Genomic DNA, 23,439 nt, shown 5'->3' with positions numbered 1-23,439 from the left:
AAATAACCCTGGCTATCATGCATGTTATCTGAGCTGTAGTCTGCTGGAAATGCAGATTAAAATTACCGGCAACACGTTATATCAAATACCTGCACACACTAAAATTTACAGAACACATTTTAAAAGTTACACCTTACTTCTAAAGCATTATTCATTCTAATTACTTTCCATTTTTTGTCAGGCAAGAGGTGAGGAAAGAACCCAAAGGAGACATTATTTACTTGGTAACAGAGTTTAATGTTACAGGATTAACAAAAATAAAAGGCACAGAACATTATTTTGGTGTCACAAGGGTAAAAAGAACAAGGCCTTTAACCCACCCACTTCCAGAGTAAATTGCTCTGCAGATCTCTGGCAGTGGAAGGGTAAAACGGTGCAGAAATAATGCACCTATAATCCCCGAGAGCCAGGGGCACGTATGGCATTCTATATACGTTTAGATATAGAGATTAACGCAAGAATTGTACCTGAGTAGCAAAACAAGGACACATCTTACATACTACCTCACATCTACAGAAACAGCACCAGTTTCACAAACTTACAGGTGTTTTGTAAAGGTCTATGAACACCACACATGAACTGAAGCACTTTTACTAAATAGGCCCCTTAACCGCCATTGCTCAGCAATGTGTTTCATGCTCATTTGCAGTTGTATTAATTGTGTTGTGTGTTGCTTTGGGGCGTACTTTGGCCTAAGTAAATGTTTTAGCCATGTCCTGGTTATCTCGGCTTTCCATTAGTGAATTTAAAAATGTGTTTTCTACATAAAAAAGTAAAACCTATTAGTTTTTAATGTAAGACACACAGCAAAGTTGTGTGTGTGTATGTATGTAAAATGTTTTAGTACACTGTGATGAAGATCATACTTGCAGGTGTTTACATTGCAGCTATTGCTCTCAGTCCAAGTTAGAAGTAACGGACAATCACTTCAGACTATTGTGTTAACTTTCTAAGTGAGAAATTGTTACATATAGAAGAGTGCCTCATGATTTCATTCATTTACATATTCCAGATTGCCCCTGGAATACTCTGCATATAGTTCTCAATGCTGGAAAGTTTTCTGGGTAAGTCAAGCTAGGTATATCCAGGACCTGACCCTTTTTCCACTAAATTAAAGGAACACAACAGGCACCCATGCCACTTCAGCTCATTTAAGTGGTCTGGGTGCAGTGCCTCTTTCCCCATAACCCCTTAAGGACCAAACTTCTGGAATAAAAGGGAATCATGACATGTCATACATGTCATGTGTCCTTAAGGGGTTAAAGGGACACTATAGTCACCTGAACAACTTTAGTTTAATGAAGCAGTTTTGATGTATAGAACATGCCCCTGCAGCCTCACTGCTCAATCATCTGCTATTTAGGAGTTAAATCCCTTTGTTTATGAACCCTAGTCACACCTCCCTGCATGTGACTTGCACAGCCTTCCATAAACACTTCCTGTAAAGAGAGCCCTATTTAGGCTTTCTTTATTGCAAGTTCTGTTTAATTAAGATTTACTTATCCCCCTATGTTAATAGCTTGCTAGACCCTGCAAGAGCCTCCTGTATGTGATTAAAGTTCAATTTAGAGATTGAGATACAATTATTTAAGGTAAATTACATCTGATTGAAAGTGAAACCAGGTATTTTTTCATGCAGGCTCTGTCAATCATAGCCAGGGGAGGTGTGGCTAGTGCTTCATAAACAGAAACAAAGTGATTTAACTCCTAAATGACAGTGAATTGAGCAGTGAAATTGCAGGGTAATGATCTATACACTAAAACTGCTTTATTTAGCTAAAGTAATTTAGGTGACTATAGTGTTCCTTTAACACTGCAATGTGAATTATTTTAGTTCCTGAGAAATTGCAATAACTATATTGCAGGGTTAACTTGATCTCTAGTGGCAGTCTTCCAGACAGCCACTAGAGATGCTTTCTGGTGGTTCACTGAGTTTTACTCTGTGAAACAACGCTGGACGCCATAACGCTTTGCATGAGGACATCAAGTGTCATGAAAAACCACAGGTCCAATCGCCAACATCACAGGAGGTGGTTCCTGATACATTGCCAAGAGACATCAGTGCTGGAATCTGGTAAGTGAATGAAAGGGTTTTTGACCTTTTCATGACTGAGGTGGGGGAACACCTGCAAAGTCAGAGAGACACTGTATTGTTGGGAATACGGTTTTGTATTCCTAACAGTAATAGTGTTCCTTTAACCCCTTAAGGACCAAACGTTTGGGAATCATGACATGTCAGACATTTTATGTGTCCTTAAGGGGTTAAGGCTGTACACATTTAATGCATGAGTTAAGCTGTGGGATGACGAACCTTATAATGTTGTCTACAGTTATAATAAGCCCCAGACATTTCATATAATATAGTTTCTCCTGATCATTACACTGTGTGCAGAATTATTAGGCAAATGAGTATTTTGACCACATCATCCTCTTTATGCATGTTGTCTTACTCCAAGCTGTATAGGCTCGAAAGCCTACTACCAATTAAGCATATTAGGTGATGTGCATCTCTGTAATGAGAAGGGGTGTGGTCTAATGACATCAACACCCTATATCAGGTGTGCATAATTATTAGGCAACTTCCTTTCCTTTGGCAAAATGGGTCAAAAGAAGGACTTGACAGGCTCAGAAAAGTCAAAAATAGTGAGATATCTTGCAGAGGGATGCAGCACTCTTAAAATTGCAAAGCTTCTGAAGCGTGATCATCGAACAATCAAGTGTTTCATTCAAAATAGTCAACAGGGTCGCAAGAAGCGTGTGGAGAAACCAAGGCGCAAAATAACTGCCCATGAACTGAGAAAAGTCAAGCGTGCAGCTGCCAAGATGCCACTTGCCACCAGTTTGGCCATATTTCAGAGCTGCAACATCACCGGAGTGCCCAAAAGCACAAGGTGTGCAATACTCAGAGACATGGCCAAGGTAAGAAAGGCTGAAAGACGACCACCACTGAACAAGACACACAAGCTGAAACGTCAAGACTGGGCCAAGAAATATCTCAAGACTGATTTTTCTAAGGTTTTATGGACTGATGAAATGAGAGTGAGTCTTGATGGGCCAGATGGATGGATTGGTAAAGGGCAGAGAGCTCCAGTCCGACTCAGACGCCAGCAAGGTGGAGGTGGAGTACTGGTTTGGGCTGGTATCATCAAAGATGAGCTTGTGGGGCCTTTTCGGGTTGAGGATGGAGTCAAGCTCAACTCCCAGTTTCTGGAAGACACCTTCTTCAAGCAGTGGTACAGGAAGAAGTCTGCATCCTTCAAGAAAAACATGATTTTCATGCAGGACAATGCTCCATCACACGCGTCCAAGTACTCCACAGCGTGGCTGGCAAGAAAGGGTATAAAAGAAGAAAATCTAATGACATGGCCTCCTTGTTCACCTGATCTGAACCCCATTGAGAACCTGTGGTCCATCATCAAATGTGAGATTTACAAGGAGGGAAAACAGTACACCTCTCTGAACAGTGTCTGGGAGGCTGTGGTTGCTTCTGCACGCAATGTTGATGGTGAACAGATCAAAACACTGACAGAATCCATGGATGGCAGGCTTTTGAGTGTCCTTGCAAAGAAAGGTGGCTATATCGGTCACTGATTTGTTTTTGTTATGTTTTTGAATGTCAGAAATGTATATTTGTGAATGTTGAGATGTTATATTGGTTTCACTGGTAAAAATAAATAATTGAAATGGGTATATATTTGTTTTTTTGTTAAGTTGCCTAATAATTATGCAGAGTAATAGTCACCTGCACACACAGATATCCCCCTAAAATAGCTATAACTAAAAACAAACTAAAAACTACTTCCAAAAATATTCAGCTTTGATATTAATGAGTTTTTTGGGTTCATTGAGAACATGGTTGTTGTTCAATAATAAAATGAATCCTCAAAAATACAACTTGCCTAATAATTCTGCACTCCCTGTATTTTATGTTCATGATTTTCTAAAGAGATTTCATCATTAAAGGGACACTCAGGCACCCACAGTTTGCAGTTTTATGTTTTTTTTGTTTATTTTTTAAATAAATTGTTTAATAGAAATGATTTTAAAAAAAAGTCCATGCTTTAAACTTTTTGCTCCAAAAATACGGCTGAATAGAATCGAAAACTGACAACGGAACTATACCCAGAGCCACTTGTTGTTCCCCCACTGGCAATTGTTAAGAAATAAATCAGCAGTAGTATAGAGATGTAAGGGAGTGCTACTGACTTTATTTTGAAGCTTGGCAAGAACTCTATTTAAAAGCTACGAAGAGCAAGGTTTTGTATAGAATGTGGAAATTAAAAATTTTGAGTATGTATTTTCAATTATTTTATATTATTTATGCAATGCATTATATAGAATGAGTGTACTCCAGCCTCACATGTCCATTTAACATTATATAACATCCAAGATCTGTGTGGTACATTTCTGACATCTAGGTCTAAAAACAAATTCATTAACGCGGTCTTGATTGCAATAGGGGTTGCAACGCAATATTGGAAAGTGGTTTTGTACACCAAAAAGGGATTTCTCCTCTCTTTTTTCACTGAACATGGAACCGAAAAATTAATTTATATAAGTAGACCACATAAACATGACAGATCAGTGGTAGTGGTGTGTTTTTCTGTTTTTTTTACATAACAAGAGTGGATTTTAGTTTTGTAATTAACTTATTATGGAAATAGACTGCATTAAAAAGTTGTACAAATTCTACAGCTGGATGGGCTAGTAAACCGTAGGCATATTTTTCCATCCATAGACGTTCACAAATATACACACATGCCCAGAGATACAGATATGTACAGACAAACCAAGTAACATTATTCTAAATTTATCTTAAATCAGCCATGGCAAGAGCGAATGCAAATGCTTAATTACTCTAGAATGTCTATATGGCATAGTTTGTCTAAAAAAAAAAATTATGTATTAGAAGCATTTGTTGGACAAACCTCTTAATGTGAACCAATGATCATGGAAACAAAGGACATTTTTTATGTAAACTGCTCAGATTTTAGAACATTGAGAATGGCTATATGTTTCTAATTGAAACATCACATATCTACATCAGTGTCAGCTGAATTTTTAGTAACTGATATTACATTTTTTTACTTTGTATTTCTGAAAGTACTACAGCAATATTTTGGCATTCCCATCTTCTACACTGCACATGTTTCTGCATCACTTTATGTACTATAATCATCAACTACCTCTAGGGGCCCAGTCCATTTTAACAGTCCTTAGTCTTTCCCCACATGGAACTTTATTAAGAGGCAGTTTTTCAGGAAAAATGCATGGGTATAAGGGCTGACGTTAATTCTACCTAATTAAGTTTAGACCTGTGTGTCAGGCTTTGAGTACTGATTGTGGATATAATCATATGTGAAATGTTATTAAACAGAACGGCAAATAGATGAAACAGATAAGGCAAAAAGTAAACTAAAAACTGAATAAATTTCACAGATTGGGGGGAATAAAAGGTGTGACATAAGAGTTTAACTTATAGGCACCGGCAAAAAAATGATAATGGAATTTAAATTCACTCAGTAATTTGACGTCTCCTTTATGCAGACATTTTAATGTAATGATGCATTCACTATCACTTTAACTTGGATTGCTTGTCAATATTTGCATATACACTTGGTAGATATCTCGATTCACTAAGCACACTGCATTAGAGTGCAAACTTTAAAAACAACTGAAGTTATTCAAGTATGTTAAAAATTAAAGCTGAAATTATATATGTATATTTCATATACTATAAGATATATGTATTTTTACATAGTACTTTTTGATGTAGATATCTTTGGAGACCGGTTGGTGGCAAATGGCATATAAATTAAAGAATTGTGGTTATATGGACTGTGGACACAGTCAATGTATGCAACTCTCTTGCCTTAGAAAATCTATTTATTTTATAAATATAATCCAGTACTTACTCAATTAGAAAATAGTGACTGGTCACTTGTGTATTTAGTGCTAGATTGTATAAGCCAGCATAGCAAAACATTATGTGCTGCAGTTGTCTCCATGTTCCAAAGGGCTTACGAGGGAGATATTGGGGACCTGTAAATCATTAAGCTTGATTCCTTATGCAGGAATCCTCATCTGAGTTAATGGGATATCTTGTCAAGCGTTTCTTTGGAAACAGAGCAGGCTGCATATAGTTATACCCATGACAAAATATCAATTAAGCTATTGGGTAATTTAAAGGATTACTTTAGTAATTTGAAGTGGTCATGGTGGAGGGAGTCTGTAGGTGCAGTGTTTCAATATGAAATCCTGCACATAAAGAGATTTTTTCGGGCTACCTGCTGGAGGAGTAACTCCACCTTCTGCAGTGTCATTAGTCAGTCCTGGACAAGAGGTCTAGTCTGGCTAATACCAATCATTTGCATAATGACTGGTGGGATTGGTATTGGGCTTCTGCAGCTTTGCAAAATGGTTTGCTCTATTGCCAGGGAACAGCACCGGGGTACTCCTGGCATCATAACCATTACAGTAATTATAAAAAGATGTTGGACATATGTTTCTGTGCTGCAAAAAAAAAATCCAGCCATGTTTTTTATTCCACAAATGAAACAACTTGTGGCTGAGCTTAATAGCCAGGTGTACACAACTTGCCTGTAAGAGCCCAAGAGTTGGACACAAGCACTACTGTGAACATATGGTGTTCGAAGTAGCACCAGATGTTTCTAGCAAATTTCTGCTAAAGTACTGGAAAGTATGATGGAAAAAAAACTACAAAAAAAAAATCATGACATCACCTGTTATAGTGCTTGAAATGTCACTGCAAAAGAAACAAATTGCATTACGCATTGTTAAAGAACACTACGCACTTATTGCATTTGCATTTTACCTGTATCTACCTTATTTATGAAGCTGCAAGTCTATCAAGTGTAACTTCCACCCATATCTCTAGCATGTTTAATAATTGAATTGGGTTATAAGGTGTAAATATCACAGGAAGACAAAATTAATATTTTAGACTGTTACAGTAGCCCTCACTGATCTGAGTTTGTAACACATTAACTAGGTGCTTTAAAGTTAACGTGCATAAAAACATCTCCTACAGGATAGCAATAGCACTTCTGCCAGTAACTGAATACATTATATGATATACTAACTATACTGCATCCGTGTCTGTGTGATGGGATTCTGTTACTAACCATGGCACCAGCATGGCTGACATTTACAGTTTTGTTTTTTTTGTTTGTTTTTTATCTGGACAATAAAGAGGTATATAAGCTATAACCTGGAAACTGAATAGTGTTTTTTACATTTGCTACCATTTTGGTTAGTACAGTGTGCAGATGAAACGTTCTGTCCTTGAGGTACCATCATGCCCAATATGCATGACTTGTACACATTGAAGAGTTGAAACATGGCTCTATAGACAGTAAAAAAAAAAAAAAACAATATCCCTAAAACCATGTGATCCTAGCACCTGTATATATGGTCATGAAACAAAAGACAGATTCCCTTTGAACAAGCAGATAAAATATTTATGAGGACAACTGTTTTGGTGGCAAAGGCAAGTTAAACATTTCAAGGATTCTACATAAATATCAAACCTGCTTCTCAGGTACTCCATAATTTGCCACATATAAAATATAAGGCACTAATTCATGCTGAAAATTATACAGAACTCAATACAGGATCAATAGAATGGGATGGTATTGCATATCTAAAATAGATACCATGGCAAAGGCATATAAAATAAAAAAATAAAAAGCCACCGTATCTTCACATATGATGCATTAATAAAAAGATGGTATGCTTTACTGGCATCAAGTACTAAAACAAAAAACAACCATATAGTTTGAAAAAAAATACAAAAAAAACATTAAGTAGGAAAACATTAAACTGTTGGCAAATTAAAATGCAAAACATTTAAGTTAAAGGAGCACTCCAGGCACTAAAACAACGTAATTTAACTTAAGTTATCATGGTGCCATAAGGCCCCCGGGTTCACTCTTACCTCAAGGTGATAAACCGCTTTGAAACGGTTTAACCTCAAAGTTACTTCTTGCGAAGATCTCTGCTCCCCCAGCGCAGCAACTGGCTTCTATAATGTCACTTTCAGGAAGCGTGGAGTAGGTGAAAGCGGTCAGCTGATGCTCTTAGCCACTCCATGCTTCCTGAAAGTGAAATTTCAGAAGCCAAATGCTGTACTGGAGGCAACTGTGGGGTTAAACAGTTAGAAAACTGTTTAACCCCTTGAGATAAGAGTAAGTCTGGGAGTCTTCTAATACCATAAGATGTCCCTTTAAGGCAGCTCTGCATCCATTCAATGGTTACAACAAAGTTTCAGTGCATAGTTGAAATGTAAGCAAGCTGAAATACCGTAAGTACCATTAAATACACGTTCCTATGCCTCTGAAGGTCGACTAATTTGTATGGCAATGTGTTACCACCTGAAAAACATATACATGCTTTGCAAAAATGACCAAGTGCTGACATTGATGTAATACAAACCCCCCCCCCCAAAAAAACACAACAAAACTGCTGTATATAAACAAGTCAATTGAAGTTTTAGCTCTTCAGAAGTTTGCCATCCTGCTTTTGTTTTAATTAGTCTCTTTTGAGTAGATATAAGGCACTCTTATACACAGCCCACAACACAGCTAGTTCACAGAGGCAATTCAACAGAAAGATGCACATTTGCCGCTGTGGGCCAGGATAAGAAGATTAACGCTACCCTAGTCTGTAGGGCCTAACAACATAAAATGTTGGAATCCATTGAATGAGCACATGTAAATTATCCAATCATATTTGTTAGGCAATAGGAGGGCAGTAAATACCTCAAGCACTGTTCAAGAATATCAATTAAAGATATCAGTTGCAGCAAACAAGTAATTTATAATCAAAAGGTTCTGGTAAAATGTGGGCCATGTAGAGGTATTGGCAATGCATCATGATGTTTCTACTCTATATTTTAAAAGGACACCCCAGAGTGAAGTAGCCCACTTTTCCCATTCTTTATTGTAATACATTTAAATGAGACATGCAAATTCAATTCACATCTAACCATCCCTACCTCGTACGAAGAAGGAAAAAACAAAAACTATAAAACAATCTTGCATCATAGGTGCCTGGAGTGTCCCATAATCTATGGCTACTTTCTGTCATCTGGTCTACTCTCGACTTAGATATGATGGTTCTGTCTTTATCCTTCTGTTGACGGAAAAAAGGACAGGTAGTGGACACTAATAAAGTAATTTAAAAATAGAAAATATGCAATTTTCTGAATAAACTATAGATTCAAATATAATAAATATAACTAAGCATTATATTTATAAACAAAGTTGAACACAATACATTATATTCTTAATGTAGGAAAGTAAATTTAGATTTGTAAATGTTTCTAAATGATTGATTGCATATATTTGAATTTTCCCAAACAATTCTTTTTTTCTTGGAAACCTACCTCACAAAATGTTTGCTTTAAAATCTTCCAGCTATTTTACATCTCTAGTGATGATCCAGATACACAGTATCAATTTTAACATGTTATACATTTAAAGATTACAATGACAAATTAATGAGTGGATACCAGGTTTCCTGTTCTCAGTCAGGATTCAGTAATGTATGTAGTATTTGGGAGCCAGACTTTTTTGTGGAGTCTGCTGGAGATCAATATTGCACAAAAATAAGATTAGGTGAAAGCAATACATTTTGAGTCCAAGCAAGCAGACTCCTGGGACTCACCCGTCCATCACAGTAATTAACATAGTTACATCAGAATATGAACTTGCAGCAAGTTTACACAACATACTAGTTTCTTAAGCTTCAAGGGTAATATAGCATTACATATTTAAGAATCCCTGCAAGAACAGAGGAGTAAAATAAAAGATCAGGCACTTTGACTTATTATTCACATCTGAACTGAATGTGTTAGAAGATGGACCAGGTGCTTGACCTGCTGGCCAATACATTTATGTAGGAAAAAAAAAAACATAACTGTATCCACTGCAATCATGTCTGTGTATGGCTAATCTACAATATTTGCTTATAGAAGAGCTATATATATACTTTACTAATAATTTTGCAAGTTATTGTCCACCTTTAATTTGCTTCAGGATAGAAGCACAAGAATATAAATACACTACTTTTTGTATTAACTCAGACTCGAGGTAACATCTCTTTAAAGTGTATTAGAAGTATTTTGTGAAATTGAATCTGATAGCTGCAGTGGAACAGGTTAGTCATTATGTGTTCTATTCTACCACTAACTGCTAGAGATGCTTCATGCACTGCATGTGAAATGTTCATCACACTGAACTCCCTGATCTGAGGCATTAGAAATCATATACCCTGTTCATTTAATAACTTACATGGGAAGGACACTTTTCCTTTGAAAATAAATCTGCTGTATGTATTAATTATCTAGTTAACAATTGGTTAAAACATGGGTAACTTTTTGCAGGAGGGTGGTAATATTAAAATTCTCCAACCTACCTTATCTACAAACCTAAAATAACAAGTTAAGATTTGTAGTGCGTTTTAAGATTTCTAACACTTGACTGTGCCAGTTTCAATAATCTATTCTTATGGTAGTTGTGTCCCTTTTAGGAAGCCATTTGCCCTGCATTCAGTTATGCCAAGACCACAAGAGCTTTATGAGAAGGTCTTTTGTTACAGCACTGGGTACATTCTCAAAGTTAAAATCCATAATATATTGTAAACCTTATAATTAAGGAAATAGTGGGGAGGATGTATTGGCTAATACAGGTTTGCAAACATTCACAAATGTATCTTGCAATGCTCTATAAAAGCATATTGTTTGACCACAGTGAAGAGGCAGAAAAAATAGGATTCACAAACCATCCCATACCACTGTTAGGTATGAGGACTAGAGAGAAAGAGAAAAATCACTAAAGTATCTCTCAGTGCATAGGAAATACCTGATATAGAAGAAAGCAAATAGAACCAAAGTAATTCACATAAGAATCAATACTTGAGCCCCTTGGATCAAACTCTATTCATGATCCTTTAAATCTCGAGTAATATGATGCACATAAACTCAGGCCTTTGTCAAATAGATAAGCCTCTTCTGGCTGTTTCCCTGGGCAAGATGATAACAGTTAATGCCACATGGATACCTCATTTCCAGGGTGCATGAATAAGTCTCACCCATTATATTCAACATGAATCTTCCAACTTGATCAGAAAGCAGCTCAATATTCCGGATTCCAAAACAGCTGCCTCCTTAACTCAAGTAAGAGTGAGTTCTCGGATCTGATCTAAAATGACCTTAGGTCAACAGTCACCCGTTCATTATAGGTGTATGCTGGAAGACAGTGAGCAAAGGCTTCAAGGAGGTTACATCGCTGGTTATATTTAGTGTTTGAAAAAGACTGAAGGATACAATCTCAAGGTTTAAGCAGCAAACAGGTCAGTGGCATGTGAAACATTTGATGGAAGACTGAATTATCCTGCAAGAGTTATGATAAGCTGTATATTGTTGCCACGTTGATCGCTGGGCTGCTCCTGAAATCTGCAAAGTAAAGCCCTGTTATTTCTGTAAAACATCTGAGTGCTGCTGCTTTGTCACTAAACTGTACTGAACATGTAGTTCGTCCTCAAATTCTTGCATTGGTGGAGGGATCTCCTGCATATTCCTCTCTGATGTGTCATGCATCCCCCAGCACCTGGCCACTCTCCGAGGTTAGAACATTTATCCACAAGCTCACTGACACAGATTAAAAGGTCAAAGCAAGAAAGGCCGCAATGCTGAAATGCCATGGACAGGTAAATGGATGGATGGCATGTCCTTTTCCCCAAACAATCTAAAGTAAATATAACATGAGATGTGTTTCAGTAATAACATATTAATGAACCTGATTAGGAAGGGATAGTACTCAAAAAAGGAGCACCTAGGACAATCCCGCCCTGCTGGCGCAGAAATGGGTTAACTGGGTGCAGATGCCCTATCTCCTCAAGTAAACCTCGATCACAATCTGTGTAGGCCACATGGTGTGTGTTACAGTATGAGTTCATGAAAGTTTGTTAGTGCTTGAAGCCCTTACTGTTCATTTGTGTACGTATTAAATCTCTGAACTTTTGGATCCAACTTAGTGATTTGATTGGCGTGTGTGTATGTAACTGTAGTAAAAAGCTCTTTAACCACCCTTCTACTCGACTTTAAAAACAAATATATATGTGTGTATATATATTTTAAATCCATATCCACCCCTTTTGTACTGGGGCTTAGTTATTCTGCTCAGTCTCTGGGGCTGAGGCATCCCATTGGTTAGTTCTAGGTCAAATGACCTGGTTACATCATCTGCTGGCTGCCTGAGACTGTGGTGACATGATGACGTGTGACTGTAGAAGTTGACTGTGGCCATCTGTCCGTTGGCTGGCCATCTGTGTGAGCACCGAGGTGGCCATGTGTTCTGCCGGTGAGCGAAGACCATTAGGAGAGGCAGCAGATAATGAACTGTGCTGGCTGACTGGACCAGGAGAACCAGTCACATCACAACTGTCCTTCAGGTTTTCTAAAAGGAAATAAATAGCATATTATAAACAGCTTATGAGAATTGTATGTAGAAATGATCAATATTCACACACAAAAATCTGCCAAACTAAAATGTATGGAAACATTACACACAATTTTTAATGTAGTACTCCAGAGATTAAGCTGGCCTTCTGCCCATGATACTTGGCCATTCTAAATGCAAAACAAGAACATTTGCATTGCCAAAGTTAAAAATCAAATATCTATGTAAATGAACACTTGCTGGCTGAGCTTCTTTGGAAATATTGGTCACAGATATCTGCTAGCCATCAGTAATTTATTTCAAAACCTTTCATGTCAGTTACTACAATATAAAAATAACACTGTGGGAAAAGAATTATATTTACCGCATATGTATCAATAGAAAATTTATAGAAATCCAGTAAATACACAAATTATTTTGTTCACTTGCTAGTATTGTTTTAAACATTTTATGACGATAATAAGATAGATATTTACGTTATGAATTTGAAACACATCAGTTCACACCTATAATGCTCCTCACATTAGGGCACTGTTTGCTTCATTCCTAGTCCACACACTGTGCACCTACATGCTTTCACAATGCACACAGATCAATTATAGCATCTATAGTTACAATGCATCATATGATCCATATTTAATATGACATATTTAGTAATGACTATCGGGAAACAGCATTTTAAATATAGATAGATAATCTGTTAAAGAGATGTTCTCCAAAACAAAAACAACCCCTATCCAAAAAAAACTTTTAAAAAATAGCTATATGCAGAACTGGCCTACCAGCTGCTGTTGGCATACAACCCCAAATTGCTCTACAGTTTTATGGTTCTGTGAATGGTCTGACAGCCCTAATGAATGACCGAGACTGTGCACTAAATTACCCTATTTATATCAACATTTAGGTTATAAAGAAAATAATAAATATAAAAGGATTAATGCAGAGTAAATGGCTGTTAATGCAGTACATTAAAGGGACACCATAGTCACCAGAACAACTACAGCTTATTGTATTTGTTCTAAGGGGGTATAATCAGTCTCTTTAGGCTTTTTGCTATAAACACTGCCTTTTCAGAATAAAGGCAGTGTTTTCATTACAGCCTAGGGATAACTAAACTGTCCAATCCTCATATGGCTACTAGAGGTGCTTCCTGGGGCAGTGCTGCACAGTGGGCAGCACTGGCATTCAGTGTCTCCACCCTCTGCATGGAGACACTGAACCTTTCTCATAGACAGACAGCTGCAGATGACTAGACTCTGGCAGAGGCCTGGGGGAGCGGGGATTGGGAGGGGAATCAGGCGCACCCATATCTCATTCTCATCTATATCTTTACTCACACCTCTACGTCCAACTCTCCACTCATCTTATCCTACCTCTTAGAGCAACATACTTCTGTACCACATCTCTGGACATTGGGTCAAGGTCCACCCTCCTGTTAGGTGACACTTTACCCATATCTCCAGTACATGGCAGTCGTGTGGATACATGAAGGAGAGTAGGGATACCCCCGGGACAGCACTACGGGTGCAGGAAATTCTATGTGCCGACAATCAAACAATGAGGACATAGTTAACCAACTTATGAATCCAGATACCCGAGAACAGAGTCGATCCCACTCCTGAACCAAAAACCACACCAACTACAGAACAAGACGTTTGACAAATATGCCTTAGCTGCCTTGAAACTTCAACACACAAAAACCAACTGCCTAACATGACCCGGGTTTCTACCTACACACACCAGACGAGATGCTATGAGCTGACAGTCCAGTACAGAGGAGCCGACGCAAGCACCAAGGAGAATGCATTTCTAAACACTGCACCAGGGTCACGGGAAACCCATAGCTCTCATGGCCAGTCACTGTTACCCAGAGCTCATATACGCATATGAATAATATGAAGTGCCACAACAGGGACGACTGGGTTGGGGGGACCCAAGGGAAACTGTACAAGCTCACGCACACATTCTATCCAGCTTTACTTAACATTACCCAGAGTTTGTAGCTATGCCTGGAAATGGAGCCATACGACAAGTACAATATAACAAACTCACTTATGCAACTATTAATGTATGATGTTGACTAATACGCAAAGGTCCTGCATGACCAAACGTTTATTATTGCATTGGAGATCTACGAATCTCTGGTTGTTTAGATAATCTATTAATTCTGTCCTATTCATAACAAAATAAAAACTTGATAAATACAAAAAAACAAAAAACAAAAACAAAAAACAATTCCTCATAGAGATGCATTGATTCAGTGCATCTCTAGAAGTAGATGCTGATTGGCAGGGCTGTGTCTGGCTTGTGCTAGCATTCAGATTGGCTGAGATCACCACTTTTGATGATGTCAACTAAGGCGGCAGATCAGGGAAAGAGCCAGCACCAGCAAACTGGAATAAAGGTACAATTTTACTATATTTAGGGGGGCAAGGATGGCTAGATGGTATTTTTACCCCCTTTTACTGCTCTGACAGGTTACTGGGGACTTAAGTAGCCACACCAGCACTATCGTGTCAGGAATACATATTTGTGATCCTGACCCTATAGTGTTCTTTTAAGAGAATAAAAAAAAAAAAAAGAAGAAGACAATGCAGATACAAACACCTCAATGGGATTGAATAGGGTGAGCATTGCCATAACATTTTAAATTCTTAATGCAACGCTTACATGTTATTGCTAAATTATTATTTTTTTTTAATGTTTACCTATGTGATATTCTCTTAAATGTGGCATCTTCAGATATCACGTGTGTAGTGGCACTCTGGGCATTGCATGATCTCTTAGAAATCATTTAAAGGTGGATGGATGAGCTCTGTTCACATTCACTGATGCTGCAAGCTCCAGATATCCTCTGACATTTTCAAGCAACTCTATCAGAGTTATTTACTAAAGGGAGAATTCAATGTCCATTTAAGACCAAAGTAGCTGAACTGAAAGCAGGATTTAGAGACTTCCAGTTTGGCTATTTTGACCTTAAATTTGAAATTCACATTGTACAGACCTTGAATTCTCCCTTTAGTGAATAACCATGTCTGTTTATACATAGCTGACCCATGCTTTTCATTTTTCATCTAAAACATGGAGACTTACATATTCATTCGCCAAACAACCCTAGCTTAATGAAGCCGTTTTGGTGTTTAGCGCATGTCTCTGAAGTCTCACTGCTCAGCTCTCTGCCATTTAGGAGTTAAATCAGTTTTGTTTCTGTCCATGCAGCCCTAGCCACACCTTCCCTGGCTGTGACATTCGCAGCCTGCATGGGAAAAAAAAAAAGTATTTTTTCCAGTCAGATGTCAACTTACTTTAGATGTTTTATCGCCTACTCTGTCAAATTTACTTAAATCACACACCAGAGGCTCCTGCAAGGTCTATCAAGCTATTAACAGAGCAAGAGATAAGAAATTCTAAATTAAACAGACTGTGCAATAAAGGAAGTGTAAACATTAGCTTTAACTTTGCACGTAGTGTTTAGCAAGGATGTGCAAATCACAATCAGGGAGGTGTAACTAGTGTGCATAAACAAAGTGATTTAACTCCTAAATGGTAGAGAATATAGCAGTGAGACTACAAGGGCATGATCGACACACCTAAATGTGTTATACTGTTTGGAAAATTTTGATGGGGAGCAGCAATTGCTTCTCTAAGATCATTGCTGATGTCTTTCTTCCTTGGCATTGTGTTAACACACACCTGAATGTTCCAGACCAGCAAACTGCTAAAACGTCAGTTTTTATAGAGGTGGCCACACTTGATGATCAATTAATTAAGGGCATTTGATTAGCAGCTCCAGTCTGCTATTAGCCTCTTAATTCCTATGGAAGCAGTAAGGGTGTACTTAGTTTTTCCACACATGGCTTCTCCATTTTGGCTTTATTTTTGTTAAATAAATCATGTCACTGTGTAACATGTCACATGTTGTGAGTGTGTGTACTTTCTTTTTCCCATGAGAAAGAGAGTGTGTGTGTGTTCAAAACAATTGAATTCTGACATTTTTAAAAAACTTAAAAAAATAAATAAATTAAAACAATTTAAATCTAATATTACCTCTCCGTTTGTAGCACTCACCAAGATATACCTGGCTCTTTTTTTGCAGTGCAGTCACAGGACAGTCCTTATGTGCCAGCAGCAGTTGCTTTAATTGAGCAACCTCATTCCGCAAAAGGGTAACTTCATTCTACAGGTGGAAACAACAGGTAAACACATACATGTCAGTTTCCTATTTCTACACTCTATTCAGTAAACCTTTCACCTTTCTTTTCAGTAAACTTACACTAAGCTGCACATTTTGACTAGTCAGCTCCTCTGCTTTCTTCTCTAATGAACACACCCAGACCTTCCGCTTTTGTCGGCAACGGGACGCAGCTGCTCTATTCCGCTCTAAAAAGCGCTGCCGGCGCTCATCTGGGTCCTCATCTGTTGCTCTGCGTCTTCTACCTCCTGTACTTGGAGTGGGTTGTGCAGGAGACACCTACATCAGCAAAGAATCATTGTAACTGCTTTGAACAAATGTGTTTTCCAATTATGATTTGTATTTCTCCTTTATCCCTAACTACTTTTGGTAGCGCACTGGTCTTCGTGGTTCTGTTTTTTTTTTTTGTTTTTTTTTAACCATCTCTGCACACTGGTTTTATCTCACACTCTGTAAACTGAACCTAAATCACACATCGGAGGCATGATCTATACACCTAATTGTAACTTGTGTACTGAATTTAACTTACTATGTAACTTATGAAGGCACTTGTTTGCACCAGGATTATTTAGTGGTGAGTACTTGACAAAAATGGACATTTGCTGCATACACAACTTCGAAAATATTTTTACTTAAGTATTAGGTGTGTTGGTTCAAGTTAATGGTGACAATTTCAATAAAATACATTTTAATTCCAGGCTCTAAAACTATAAATTGTGGAAAATGTCCAAGGATGTAAATATTTACTGGTAATTAATATAGATACTGTATGTGTTCTAAAGAAATTTACACACATGAATTTGTTATAAAATTCGATTTAATACGTTTTCCAAATGATTCAATATTGTAAGAAAACTTTCCAAATGATTTATAGTCAAAAATTCACATGGACATTAATTGTGATTTCTGTAGTTAAATTATTTGAAAATATTTTTCTAACAGTGCTCAATCATTTTGAAAACTTGTTGCATCAAGGAAATAAATTCAGTAGCTTAAAACAGTATCTACTAGAAGCACTATGATGTAGTTCCATTACAAATTATAACATGGTCTTTGTAGGGGCAATTTGACTACATGTCCTGATGAAGGAACATTGCTAGTGAACCACCCGTGATTTAAAGTGACACTCTGAGCACCATAGCCACTTCATCGTATTGAAGTGTGTTTGAGAGGACTTGCAACATGATCTGGCTATGCTTTTTCAAGGTAGTTATGAGGTTAGAATTAACCAACATGTTAAAAACACAAAAAAAGAAACCTTGCATACAAAAATCTACTTATTTTCCGTATTTTCTTTTTAATGCTTACTTGAGGCTGAGCAGGGGAGGGTGCATCAGGATGCTGGACGAGAATCTGACTATGTTCAGGCCGTGATGTTACCATAGCCATTCCTCCATTCAGAGAAGAGGGCACCTGCTGTGTAAGGGATGCTTTAAGTCTCTGTGTATGAAAGAAAGTAAAAGGCTTAGCTGAAAAAAAGTGAAATACTAAGAATATAAACTTGTCTTGCGAAGTATGTACAAGCAAAAATCAGTATAAAAAATACAATGACCTTTTAAACCATTAGCCTATTAAATAATCCAACTACTTTTTCTAACATTCTTTAACATTTTCTCAAAATATACAAAACATATAAAATGTATTCACAGTCAAAGCATCAAGAAAATTAATAATCCAACTACTTTTTGATGACATAGGGAAAAGTACATCTTCCCTTGACTGTTACAAGAACTCGTACAGTGTGTGCATGACTGCTTTGTATGGACGGTGCCATAGCTTCCTATATGAGAGATTATTCAGCAGCACATTGGCACATTAGACCCAGCCATTGGCACTTTTACGCATCAAAAACAAGAAAGAAGCTACACTGCAAATTAAGAACAGATGCTTGGCAGTTTCTTTTAACTTCTCCAAGTATTATGTGTTGTTAAAGAAAATTCGAAAGAAAGCCAGGTTTTATGGGATAAGTCACGTGGACCACTGGAGGGATACAAAATAAAAGACACAAACTGAGAGTGAAAGTCAAAACAGGTAAATGACAATGAAACAGAATAAACAAAGGTGTACTGAGATCAAAGTAGATTTCAAACTATTCCATACTTATCCCAGCTCAGCGATGTATCTGAAGAGTAAGGCTCTGTATGTGTAAGTGCTATGCAAATCCTAGTGTGTGTTTTGTCTGCCATAGTCATACAATAAAAGCATATTAAATGGATCCATACAATTATTTGGTAAAATACTAAATGGAAATGGGTTACTGTTTGCCAACACTAAACCTGCAAGAAATGCCAAGAATAATGAAATATGTTCTGAATTTGGGGAGAGCAAAAAACAAGGTGCAAGAGATTACTGAGAACAGACAAGAGCTCAAGCAGCCTTCCCTTCGGTGGGTCCCCACTCAGATCTCAAGCTGGTATTCGTTCATCGCTGTCATTACAAAACATTGGTCCATTTGTGTATCAGACTGATCCCACCAAAAAGGTGTTTTAAATGTGGTTATACTGACACTAAATAAGTCACTTAAATGGGCAATCCAGACACCCACATGTTTACTGCAATATGCAGGTTTAAGTTGGCTGACGTTTTTTTTGTTGTTGATTAAAAAGACAAAAAAAGAAACAAAGCACTAAAACTAATCGGTTTGGCTCCAAAAGCCTTCTTTCATATCCTGCAGTGTTCCTTCACAAGCCGAACTACAACTAACAGACACTTTTGCAGTTGCCTTAAATCACTGCTTACAGGAAGAGTTCAGCAGTGCTACAAGAAAGTTTATCAAACATCAGTCACTTCCAACTGACTTATTTATTATAGTTTATGCTATTATCCATGCATATTTTTTTATGGACTATATATATATATAATGATTATAAAGACTTTGTCAAATCCAGCCTGGAGTGCTCTTTACAGTGTTTTCGTATTGCACTTTAACTCACCATCTTGGCTTCTGAATGAGCAGAAAGCCCTGAAGGAGAAATATGTCCCCCGCCACTGATTACTGGAGGACCAGGAATCCCAGGGACATTGGGAACCAATGACATTGGTCTTGCCAGCTGAATCAAACATAAAAAAAAATGTGTGTGTTAGAGGAGCAAAAGAGGTTTAAAAATGATCAGATCTAAATAACTGCAGGCATATTACCGATATAACAGAAGGCATCTGTACATGGGGTCCAGGAAGGAAGGGTACAGCCTGTCCATTACCAAGCTGCATCATGAGGGGAACAGAATTGCTAGGAGAACTATCAGAAATATAAAATAAATTAGGAATTATACTTAAGTTGAACATCAAAGCATGAAAAACTAAGAAATGCAAGTTGAGAGTGAGGACTTTGAAAAGTAATAAAACAGCAATTAGGATCATGAAAGACACATGGACAAAATGGCACAGAAGAGTAATAATGTGATGGGCAGAATAAGAGTGATAGAATAGAGATTTGGATATCTTGTTATTAGTCAGTAAAGGAAAACATAGAAATTGCAGTTGACACTGCCTTACCCTAGCTGTCTGTTGGACGGTGGGGCTTGTGTGATGACAGATGTAGGGGAAGGCAAAGTAGGGTGTAGCGGGTCGTAGCCCAGATGAAGGGGCAGTGAGCCAGGCCGTACAATAGTCGGAGTGGGAGTAGAGCTGACCTGGGGTTTCAGTGGTACCTTAACCAGATCAAGAGAACATTACTGTTCAAATAAACTAAACTTTCCTACATGGTAGTAACTGTTTTCTCATAATAAGTTATTTAGCACAGAGACTGTCAGATTGCAGTTTGATCTCTAATGGTTATTTTGTACGTCTGCATTGTAAAAAATATACCCATCTTAATGCTGCATCCTATATCCTAAATATGCTTAGAATCAGTTTTTACATTTTTTTCCCAAATCCCTATGAAGAGCCATGTTAATCAACCCCCTTTTTAAAGAATATTTTCTATCATCTTAATTATGCATGATAAAAATTGCTATTCATCTACATAATTTACTAATATCAGTTTTGTTTCGTGCTCCTTCCAAGCAGCATGTATTACCTTCTCTTCTGTGTATGATCTTGGACTGTCTGGAGGAGAAGAGTCCACGTCCACTGTCTCTTCCTCTTTGATTTTTATGTCGGGAGTTGAAGGAAGAGACATGTCCAGTGGTCCTGCACTCTGAAAGGACAACCAAAAATTAAATATGTTACAATAGTCTTAATGTAAAAGTGCTTTGTAAATCATGGCCGTTTGAAATAAATATATATGCTTTAACCCCTTCCCGCCGTTACGACGTTCTATGCCGTCACGCATTTAGTGGGCTTTAAAGCCGTTGCGACGGCATAGAGCGCCGTAACGGCTTTAAGCCCTGGAGCGCCCGGGTTACTTACCTTCCCGGCGCTCCGCTTCGGGAGGACTGCCTCACAGCCCAGGCAGCCCCCCCCATGGCAAATCAGGCCCCCGGGGGCCATGTGATCGCTCAAAGAGCGATCACATGGGCCCCCTATAGCTGGCTGTGGATCTGCCAGCAGGGGGACTGTCTAAAATATTAGACAGTCCCCCTGCTGGTAGGTAGTGTAAAAAAAAAAAAATTAAACATGTTATAAAATAAAATAGACTCAGACATAACCACAGGATGGGGTATAGTGCCTCTCAGGGACTTACCGGCACCCAACCCTTCGAGCTTCCTGACGCAGTTCCAATACCACCAGTTGACAGGGCACGTACGGAATATCCCACACCTGGAATCGGCACACAGACAACCTACCGCATACGAAGAATTGTGTGATCAAGACACCCCCCTAGCGCACGGCATATCGGTACTATACCAAATGATACTACCTACCCACAGAGGAAATCGACCCCCATATTTTGCCAAGTACTGGGAGAAAGACCTGGGGCACACGCTCACGGATGACCAATGGCTAGAGGTATTTGTGAACATACACAAATCCTCAATTAGCACAAAGTACCAGGAATCAGGATACAAGTTAGTTACCCATTGGTATAAGACCCCTGCAAGACTTTCCGCAGCGGGCCTGAGCGGCAACCCGGAGTGCTGGCGCTGCGAAAAGGAACTGGGCACGCAATTCCACATTTGGTGGAACTGCCAAGACATCAAACCCTTCTGGGAGGGGGTACACAAGATCATTACCGAATTAACAGACGCCAGTGTAGAGTTCACCCCCGAAGCATATCTGTTACATGTCACCTCTATGCCACCTACGAAGTACAAAAAGACTGTGATACCGCACTTACTCAATGCGGCACGTAGCCTGGTACCTAGCCACTGGAGACGAAAAACAGTACCCACTACTAGAGACTGGGTAAATAGAGTGGAACTCATTTTGACATCAACGGGGCGGACCCAGCGATATTTTCAGACCTGGTATTTTCAGACAAAATGGCTCTCAGACGACCCAGCAAGCGGACAGGGGGCGCGGGGGCGGACCGCCCCACAGGGGACAGGAGGAGGCCCCGGAGGGGGGGGGGGGGGGGGGGGAGAGGCCTGAGAATACCATCTGAAAAAATGTGGTCTTGTACTGACCCTTCATCCACTTTACCTCCTCTAGGCTACACATCTCTATATCTACCCATACCCCCTCCCAAGCCTGGAGTCCAATAGCCCCAATTCCTCCTCTAACAGGGGCATTTGAGGAAGGGGGGGGGGGGGGGGGGAACGAGACACTTCAGGGAGACGCACACACCAGCCATGTGAACAGATCTCCCAATGCCCCAATCACTACGGGGGGGCACGGGGGGAGGAGGGGAAGGGGAGGCGGCTGCGATACCGCACCCCAACACAGAATCCAGAGGGGGGTCGGTGGGTGGGGGGGAGGAGAGCGGTCAGGGGAGGGGTGACCTCGACTTCACCCTAACCAGGGAGAAATGGGAAAGCATGAACAATGGAGGGTCATGAGTTCAAGCCTACACTACTCTCAATTAATACCCACTACAGAGAAGGGAGTAACCAAGCTGTATTATCCACAAACACACGAGCACTGGAGGGAGACCCTGGGGGGAAACCAGGGGGGACTTAATCTGATAAGAGGGAAGGAGGACGGTGAACAGGTACACACACAGGGACAGCTCATGAAGCTGAGAGTCTAGTTAAAAGGCAAATGAAAATAGTTAAGCATGGTTATGGTTCATAAGATTAAGCCACGATTCTAAGTATTCTTATCTTTTCCTATGTTATAGCGGAGGTAGACACAATAGTAAGCTAGAGTAATGCGCGACGTGGCAGGAGTTTAGATAGGAACTAGCCGACATACAGACAAGGATTGTGATTAACCATGTTGTATAACACTCAAGTGGCTCTGATAGTGAAATTGTAAACTATGTCAAACTGTACAATTGCATCAATAAAAACGCTTTAAATAAAAATAAAAAAATTGCTCTAAAAAGAGCTACTTTATAAAGTGGGAAATAAACTGTTGCTCATATTCAATAGACTGTTGTTTATATGATACCCAAGTGGAGTATAAAACAAAGAAACAAAAATTAGAGAAACGGTAAAAGCTGGAGTGTTAAACTTAACATTTTAACTTAAAATAAACAATCCTGTTATTACTGATACTGTTGTACTCGTGAGACATCGCTGATTACAAATATGTGCATTTTTGTGCATTAAAACACAACAGTATTATGACATTCACAGCTAAAATGTCAGACGGAAATACAAATTTAACCCCTTAAGGACTGGAGTGTTTTTGCGATGTTGTACATTTGCGACCAGGCATCTTTTTACACTTTTGTGGTGTTTGTGTTTAGCTGTAATTTTCCGCTCTCTCATTTACTGTTCC

General features: G+C 38.7%; 1 protein-coding gene and 1 long non-coding RNA gene across 3 annotated transcripts in view; both read right to left on the bottom strand.

Moving 5' to 3' along the window:
• Nucleotides 1–213: 213 nt before the first annotated feature.
• Nucleotides 214–2,535, bottom strand: LOC134597171 (uncharacterized). The gene is made up of 2 exons (XR_010090339.1): nt 1,815–2,535; nt 214–1,190 (listed from the first exon to the last, which is right to left on the bottom strand). It is a non-coding gene; the product is annotated as an uncharacterized LOC134597171 (long non-coding RNA).
• Nucleotides 2,536–10,022: 7,487 nt separating this feature from the next.
• The window catches only part of LOC134569647 (cyclic AMP-dependent transcription factor ATF-7-like), a 96,369-nt gene continuing 82,952 nt past the window's right edge, over nt 10,023–23,439 (bottom strand). The window contains exons 5-12 of one of the 2 annotated variants that reach the window (XM_063428447.1): nt 20,693–20,812; nt 20,170–20,324; nt 19,813–19,912; nt 19,608–19,724; nt 17,983–18,114; nt 16,756–16,953; nt 16,530–16,659; nt 10,023–12,479 (exon numbers count right to left, since the gene is read on the bottom strand). In XM_063428447.1, coding sequence (XP_063284517.1) covers nt 12,262–12,479; nt 16,530–16,659; nt 16,756–16,953; nt 17,983–18,114; nt 19,608–19,724; nt 19,813–19,912; nt 20,170–20,324; nt 20,693–20,812 — 1,170 coding nt within the window. In that variant the 3' untranslated portion in view covers nt 10,023–12,261. The remainder of the gene's footprint in view (nt 12,480–16,529; nt 16,660–16,755; nt 16,954–17,982; nt 18,115–19,607; nt 19,725–19,812; nt 19,913–20,169; nt 20,325–20,692; nt 20,813–23,439) is intronic. The other variant, XM_063428448.1, reaches the window with a different exon arrangement.

Source organism: Pelobates fuscus, chromosome 1 (genome assembly GCF_036172605.1).
Source record: "Pelobates fuscus isolate aPelFus1 chromosome 1, aPelFus1.pri, whole genome shotgun sequence".
NCBI classification, from domain to species: domain Eukaryota; kingdom Metazoa; phylum Chordata; class Amphibia; order Anura; family Pelobatidae; genus Pelobates; species Pelobates fuscus.
Note: the sequence above shows the minus strand (reverse complement) of the source record. Positions and strands in the feature narration are given on the sequence as shown.